Source organism: Lipophrys pholis (assembly GCF_963383615.2).
Source record: "Lipophrys pholis genome assembly, chromosome: 1".
In the NCBI taxonomy this organism is placed as follows: Eukaryota; Metazoa; Chordata; class Actinopteri; order Blenniiformes; family Blenniidae; genus Lipophrys; species Lipophrys pholis.
In genome coordinates, this window is record NC_137635.1 from 55,635,255 (window position 1) to 55,643,342 (window position 8,088).

The 8,088-nt window shown below is 49.1% G+C and overlaps 2 protein-coding genes across 4 annotated transcripts in view; both read left to right on the forward strand.

Annotated features, from left to right (window-relative positions):
- The window catches only part of asb10 (ankyrin repeat and SOCS box containing 10), a 10,189-nt gene extending 9,813 nt beyond the window's left edge, over positions 1–376 (forward strand). The window contains exon 5 of one of the 2 annotated variants that reach the window (XR_013936034.1): positions 1–369. This exon is cut by the window's left edge and continues 12 nt beyond it. Coding sequence is in view for 1 of the 2 variants with exons in the window: in XM_080481701.1 (XP_080337827.1) it covers positions 1–36 (36 nt within the window). In the remaining variant the exon portion in view is untranslated. The other variant, XM_080481701.1, reaches the window with a different exon arrangement.
- Positions 377–1,240: 864 nt separating this feature from the next.
- Positions 1,241–3,768, forward strand: gbx1 (gastrulation brain homeobox 1). Of its 2 annotated transcripts, XM_080459285.1 has the most exons (3): positions 1,241–1,462; positions 1,497–2,031; positions 2,879–3,768. In XM_080459285.1, exons 2-3 carry the CDS (start codon positions 1,581–1,583, stop codon positions 3,427–3,429), a joined length of 1,002 nt encoding a protein of 333 aa, XP_080315411.1. In that variant the 5' UTR covers positions 1,241–1,462; positions 1,497–1,580; the 3' UTR covers positions 3,430–3,768. The 2 variants fall into 2 exon arrangements, with proteins under 2 accessions (XP_080315411.1, XP_080315412.1); XM_080459286.1 differs by having other exon boundaries at positions 1,272–2,031.
- The last annotated feature ends 4,320 nt before the right edge of the window (positions 3,769–8,088 follow it).

Genomic DNA, 8,088 nt, shown 5'->3' on the forward strand with positions numbered 1-8,088 from the left:
GCTGTTCTCACATTTCTCCGCTTGTTAAAGACGTGAACCTACTTCAGATTTTTCGCACAATAATTCTGCACGTGCACGCGCGCGGTAATGACGCGTTAATCCAGATTAAGAAATGTAACGGGATTATTGAAGATTTACGTGAAATTAACGGTTTGAATCTGAAGCTGGAATTTAAAATTTCCTGGATTAGTGAATCAAGATTGAAGGTGTAAAAATGATTTTTTGTGTTTTAATGTTTGTTTTAAATTGAAAATAAAATTTGCTGAGAACAGATTTTTATGTTTAAATTATAAATCTGTAATTTAGTGAGACATTTGAGAAAAATGTTTGAAAAAATAAAAATAATTCATCTGGAGAATTTTTCTGATCTGAAACTAAAAGGCTCCCATGTTACTTTGTTCAAAAAAAATTTGAATAGAAGAAAATACAGAATATTAATTCTGACTGTGACCGAAGGAAAAGGAGGTGATGAAGATGAGGAGGAGGTGGTGAGGAGGAGCTGAGGCCGGTGGTGCCTTCACGGCCCTCAGCCGCGCCGTTCCTCTCAGTGATAATAATTATGGGAATTAGCCGCTTCGGCCTCTCAGCTCATCAGTGATGCGTTCACGTCCTCGTGCAATCAGCGGCCAGTTGGAGAGCTGCACGAGCACTCGATGAGGCCAATCATCATCATCAGCTCGAGCTCCGTTTAGAAGGTGAGAACATCTTCCATTAAAGCACTCCAAGTGCACAAAGAGCGCAAAGCCCTGAATAATCAATAACCCGGGAGATGAAAGCAGCCTGACTCCCAAAAGTTTGGGAGATTTGCACCGTGGCCGCGCCTGAGCGCGTGCACCCAGCAGTTGACCCCACATCAAATCTCTCCGGGGAACAATTGTAGCGGCGCGCATTGTTTTTACCATCTGTGCCCCCCCCCCAGGGTATGACACCGGCCCTGCAGTCCGGAGTAATTACTCCTCATCCATCAGCATTAATAATAGCTGATTGGGTTGGTGTGGTCACCGCTTATAGGAGGGGAAGGACGCAACAGGCACCATGTGTGTGTGTGTGTGGGGGGGGGGGGGGGTCACTGGGAAACTCCCGCCTCTCAGGACGGCCGCGGAGTCACAGGCTGAATAAGGAAATGAAGCGTAATTTGAGGAAGATGGATGAGCCCCCAGGGAAACTCCTCCTTTCATTCCTCTTGTATTGCAGATGATAACTGTCGCCCTCATCGGGCGCGCGCACACGCACGGTGCGCGCTGACAGGGCGGGTTGAGGAGCAGGGGGGAGAGAGAGAGAGAGAGAGAGAGAGAGTTTATGTGTCACTGTGACTAATAAGAAGAAAAGGTAGCGCGGGGCCACACAACAAAGCGGCCGCCGCCTGACGCACATCCGGAGCCGCGGAGTCCGATCCGGGATGACAGCACGGCTCGGGACGCTCCACGCCTCTCCGTGTGTTTGCCACAAGTTCTGAGGAGGAGTAGCAGGAGTAGCAGGAGCAGCAGGAGCAGCAGGAGTAGCAGGAGCAGCAGGAGCAGCAGGAGCAGCAGGAGCAGCAGGAGCAGCAGGAGCAGCAGGAGCAGAGAACCGGCGGCACCATGCAGCGGCCCGGCGGACCGGGCACGGCCTTCTCCATCGACTCCCTGATCGGGACCCCCCAGCCCAGACCGGGACACCTGCTCTACACGGGCTACCCCATGTTCATGCCGTACCGGCCGCTGGTCATCCCGCAGGCGCTGTCGCACTCTCCGCTGTCCTCCGGGATCCCGCCGCTGGCGCCGCTCGCCTCCTTCGCGGGCCGCCTCACCAACACCTTCTGCGCCGGGCTGGGTCAGGGCGTCCCGTCCATGGTGGCGCTCACCACCACCATGCCGAGCTTCTCCGACCCGCCCGACAGCTTCTACCCGCCGCAGGAGCTCCCCGGGCCGCGGCTGAGCGCCGCTGACCCCGCGGCCCGGAGGCAGGACAGCCCGCACTCCGAGGAGCTGCACGGCCGCGACAAGAGCTCCGAGCTGCTCAACTTCTCCGAAACTTTCCACAACATCTCAGGTGAGCCGCGCGCGCACCGGCCGACGCGCCAGCGTCACTTTTAACCCGCAAAGTCTGCGCGTAAGAGCTGCCGAGAGCCGCGGTGTGCGTTCTGGAGGAAACTCCGAGGACGCACGCGTCGCTGCATGTGAAGGAAAAAGAGTTGCGAGTTCCCGATTCCGAGCTGATGGACAAAAACACGTTTTATCGGGTTTTTTAAAAATCTGTTTCTGTCTTGAAATGAAGCCGCAGCGTGTGAACCTCTGCGCGTCACGAGGAGAAATACAGGTTCAGTTCAGCGGCACAGAAAAAAATGTTCCAACATTTAAAATGATCAACAAATAAAAACCGGAAGAAGTTTGAATCACATTTTAACTGAGGGGATTTTATTTGAGATTTTCTGAAAATCTTATATAATCTTAAATATTTGTATTGAAATGACACTTTGATTCACAATAATCTTTACAATAACTGTGTATTATAAATATTTGGAATTGACATTTAGAATTATGTTTAGAATTAATATTTTTAATAAATTCTCACAATATTCATCTCAGAGGTTCCATCATTTTTCTGGATTATTGACGATTATTTTCTGTCACCATGTTTTGATGGCTTCAATTTGAGGTTGAAACGCGCGCGCGCGCACACACACACACACACACACACACACACACACACACACACACACACACACACACACACACACACACACACACACAGATTTACAGAGTCCAGTTTGTGAAGTGGTTGTGGGCCTCCAGAGCTCTGAGAGTTTCCGATCCTGTTCTCCCCACGTTCTACTCCTGTTCTCCCCACGTTCTACTCCTGTTCTCCTCACGTTCTCCTCACCTTCCGTGTCCTCCAGGTGAGACCAAGCTGTACAGTTCGGACGAGGAGAAGCTGGACCTGAAGTGCGCGGACGCGGCGTGCAGTGACCGGGACGACAGCTCGGCGGACAGCGAGAACGAGAGTTTCTCTGACGGGAACACGTGCGGCTCTCTGTCCCAGAAGAACAAGCTGAAGGCGGCCTCACCGGACGCAATGCCCGGCGGAGGTGCAGGCGGTGGCGGTGGCGGCGGCGGCGGCGGCGCGGCAGCCGGGAAGAGCCGCCGCAGAAGGACCGCGTTCACCAGCGAGCAGCTGCTGGAGCTGGAGAAGGAGTTTCACTGTAAAAAGTACCTGTCGCTCACCGAGCGCTCGCAGATCGCGCACGCGCTTAAACTGAGCGAGGTGCAGGTGAAGATCTGGTTCCAGAACCGCAGGGCCAAGTGGAAACGCATCAAGGCCGGGAACGTCAACAACCGCTCCGGAGAGCCGGTCCGGAACCCCAAAATCGTGGTGCCGATCCCGGTGCACGTCAACAGGTTCGCCGTGAGGAGTCAACATCAACAGATCGAGCAGGGCAGCAGGCCGTGAACTCACCACGGACCCCCGGTAATCCCGGTCACCGACTTCCGGTCCACGGACACTGAAGAGGCGTTTTACGCATGACGCACAAAACGGAGGAACGGAGAGTGTATTTATTGTCCTGTGAATATTTGTACATAGAGATGTGAAATGGCACTAAGAGATGCGGCTGTAAAGATTTTCTAAGTATTTATATTGTTGGTTCAGTGCATGTTTCTGTTTCTGGTTCTGGTTCTGGTTCTGGTTCTGGTTCTGGTTCTGGTTCTGGTTTTGTGTTTGCATGTAACTTAAAGGGCGGAAACGCGCAGAGCGGCTGTAAAGTCTGAAGACCAATAAATCTTTTATACGAAGCTCCGGAATCAGCTGCAATTATTTAAATCATTATTATTATTATTATTATTATTATTATTATTATTATTATTATTATTATTGTTATTGTTATTGATACTGTTATCATTATTATTATTATTGTTGTTGTTGTTGTTATTTAAATAAAGAGGTTTGAGTCTGAGGCAAGAAAAAAAACTGCGCTTATTTAATAAAACTTTAAAAAAAATTACTGCGCATTTGAAAACTGTTTTTAACGTCATCAAAGGGCGGTTTACCTTCATCCAACATTTATCAACATATGAACTTCTATGCTGGGAAAATAAGCTGTTGAGTTTTTCTGATCATTCGCTGGGATTTTGAAGAAAATGTGGAATTAGAATTAGAATCAAAATACTAAATTTGGTGAAATTATTATTTTTCCTTTCGATAATTTTCATGTTTTTTGAGGGCCTCCTCCTGCTCCTCCTCCTCCTCCTCCTCCTCCTCCTCTCTGATGGATTCCTCCTCAGGAGGCCGGGCCTCATTAGGAGGAGCAGTAATAATAATCATCTGTCTCCTTTCAGCACAAACACATTTAAATCCTCCGAAAAGACGCAAAAGAAAAAAAAACCCGACGCGCGTAAAAATAAGAAAAAAGGCGTTTGAGTTTAGTTCAGGGACGTTCAACATTAATAAAACATCTCATTTATGGTGTTTGAAATATAAAATCTGCGGGCGTAAATAATCTGCGTTAAATTAAAATATTTCAGTTTTTAAATTAAATAAAAATGAAGGAAAAAGAGCCGCGAGTTTCTTCACTTAATGAGAAATAAAAGGGTTGGATCGGAACCATCAGCTCATTGCAGAGGAAATCCAACCGTTTGAAACGAAACCGAAATAAATCGGAGCTTTTTAGAGGAAAAGGATTTGAGACGTTTTACCTGAAGTTTCCAGGAGAATCTGATGAAGCACCTCCTGCTGCTCCTCCTCTTCCTCCTCCTTGTCCAGCTCCTCCTGCTGCTCCTCCTCTTCCTCCTCCTTGTCCAGCTCCTCCTGCTGCTCCTCCTCTTCCTCCTCCTTGTCCAGCTCCTCCTGCTGCTCCTCCTCTTCCTCCTCCTTGTCCAGCTCCTCCTGCTGCTCCTCCTCTTCCTCCTCCTTGTCCAGCTCCTCCTGCTGCTCCTCCTCTATGACCTCACCATGAGGAGGAAGAATCCACAGCAGTTTTATTCTCCAGAAAATAGAAAAACAAGTGAGTCCAACTGGGGTCCCACCAGGACCAGGACCAGGTCTATCCAGGACCAGGACCAGGTCCCTCCAGGACCAGGTCCCTCCAGCACCTTCAAGAAATAACAACTAACAACTGCTAGTAACAGATATGGTGTAATCAGAGTATTTATGATGTAAATCTATGGACTGTGTGTAGCTGGACCTGCTCCGGCTGGACGACTTCTGAACCAGTAGGAGTACTGGAACTTAGAACCTAGAGTAACGTGAACTCAAACACTCCCCCTACCGTCCCCCAACACTCCCCCTACTGTCCCCCAACACTCCCCCTACTGTCCGCTAACATTTCCCCTACCGTCCCCCAACCCTCCTCCTACCATTCCCCAACACTCCCCCTACCGTCCCCCAACCCTCCTCCTACCGTCCCCCAACCCTCCTCCTACCATCCCCCTACCGTCCCCCAACCCTCCTCCTACCATCCCCCAACACTCCCCCTACCGTCCCCCAATACTCCCCCTACCGTCCCCCAACCCTCCTCCTACCATCCCCCTACCGTCCCCCAACCCTCCTCCTACCATCCCCCAACACTCCCCCTACCGTCCCCCAACACTCCCCCTACCGTCCCCCAACCCTCCTCCTACCATCCCCCAACACTCCCCCTACCGTCCCCCAATACTCCCCCTACCGTCCCCCAACCCTCCTCCTACCATCCCCCAATACTCCCCCTACCGTCCCCCAATACTCCCCCTACCGTCCCCCAACCATCCTCCTACCATCCCCAACCCTCCTCCTACCATCCCCCTACCGTCCCCCAACCCTCCTCCTACCGTCCCCCTACCGTCCGTCAGGACAGTTACTTCCTTCTCTCCACAAACGCTGAAGTCATGTGACCTGGTCAGCTGACCACTCCTCCTGTCATGTGGTCAGGATGTGGCAGATTTTATGATGTTACAGACACACGTTATAAGAACACATTAAGAACATGTTAGGAACATGTGAAGAACACGTTAACAACATGTGAAGAACATGTTAACAACATGTTAAGAACACGTTAACAACATGTTAAGAACACGTTAAGAACACAAGTTAAGAACACGTTAAGAACATGTTAAGAACACGTTAAGAACATGTTAAGAACACACATTAAGAACATGTTAAGAACACGTTAAGAACACATGTTAAGAACACACATTAAGAACATGTTAAGAACGCGTTAAGAACACGTTAAGAACACACTTTAAGAACACAAGTTAAGAACACGTTAAGAACACGTTAAGAACATGTTAAGAACACGTTAAGAACACGTTAAGAACACATGTTAAGAACACGTCAAGAACACATTAAGAACACACGTTAAGAACATGTTAAGAACATGTAAAGAACATGTAAAGAACACGTTAAGAACACACGTTAACACATTAAGAACACATGTTAAGAACACACGTTAAGAACACACGTTAAGAACATGTTAAGAACATGTTAAGAACACAAGTTAAGAACATGTTAAGAACACGTTAAGAACACATGTTAACATGTTAATAACACGTTAAGAACACACATTAACAACATGTTAAGAACACGTTAAGAACATGTTAAGAACATGTTAAGAACACAAGTTAAGAACATGTTAAGAACACGTTAAGAACACGTTAAGAACACATGTTAACATGTTAATAACACGTTAAGAACACACATTAACAACATGTTAAGAACACGTTAAGTAACACAAGTTAAGAACACATGTTAAGAACATGTCAAGAACACACATTAACAACATGTTAAGAACACAGATCAGCTTGTTACATGACAGTCACATTGACACACAGAGCTGATTTATTTGCAGGTACTAACACAGCCTGGATTCTTCTTGAAATACCTGAAAGCTGTTTCCTGCTGCAAAACCTTCCAATCACATGATGCTGAAGCTGGAGTACCAGGGCCTCAATGCACTCACATACCTGGAGTACCAGGGCCTCAATGCACTCACATACCTGGAGTACCAGGGCCTCAATGCACTCACATACCTGGAGTACCAGGGCCTAACCACACAGTCACATACCTGGAGTACCAGGGCCTCAATGCACTCACATACCTGGAGTACCAGGGCCTCAACACACACTCACATACCTGGAGTACCAGGGCCTCAACACACACTCACATACCTGGAGTACCAGGACCTCAACACACACAGTCACATACCTGGAGTACCAGGACCTCAACACAAACTCACATACCTGGAGTACCAGGGCCTCAACACACACTCACATACCTGGAGTACCAGGACCTCAACACACACTCACATACCTGGAGTACCAGGGCCTCAACACACACAGTCACATACCTGGAGTACCAGGGCCTCAACACACACAGTCACATACCTGGAGTACCAGGGCCTCAACACACACAGTCACATACCTGGAGTACCAGGGCCTCAACACACACTCACATACCTGGAGTACCAGGGCCTCAACACACACAGTCACATACCTGGAGTACCAGGGCCTCAACACACACTCACATACCTGGAGTACCAGGACCTCAACACACAGTCACATACCTGGAGTACCAGGACCTCAACACACAGTCACATACCTGGAGTACCAGGGCCTCAACACACACTCACATCATGAAAACATCTCAGAGGGAAACACAGTCCATTGATCCACTCAATAAAACTGAAAATACCTTCAAACTAGTGAAGGATGGCAAGACGATGAGAGCCCCCCCCCCCCCCCCCCCCCCCCCCCGACCCACACACACACACACGCACACCCACATACGCACACACACACACGCACACACACACACACTGGAGTGGTTTTGCAGCTCAGAGGCGGAGCCGCGTGAACGCGCGCCCTCCTGCCGCTCATTACCGGGCAGGAGCCGTGCACGCGGCCGGCTCACCGGGAGGCTCGCGCGGCTGCAGTGATGTATGGGCAGATGCATCAAATCGCACAAGATAAACAAGCGATGGTTTGATCAGGGCCATCATAGCTTTAATTTGGCTGCCTAATGAGTCCGATCCAGTGGCGGAGATAAGAGTTGTCTCAGAGGCGAAGCTCTAATGAATTTCTTGCCACTTGTAATCAAGGTCTGCTGTCTGAGGAGGAAGATTAATGGAGCCCTGAGGAATCC

Coding starts and splice junctions, on each gene's coding strand:
- gbx1 (XM_080459285.1), top strand. CDS start 1,581: ATGCAGCGGCCCGGCGGACCGGGCACGGCCTTCTCCATCGACTCCCTG. Junction 2,032..2,878: donor AACTTTCCACAACATCTCAG/GTGAGCCGCGCG, acceptor CGTGTCCTCCAG/GTGAGACCAAGCTGTACAGT.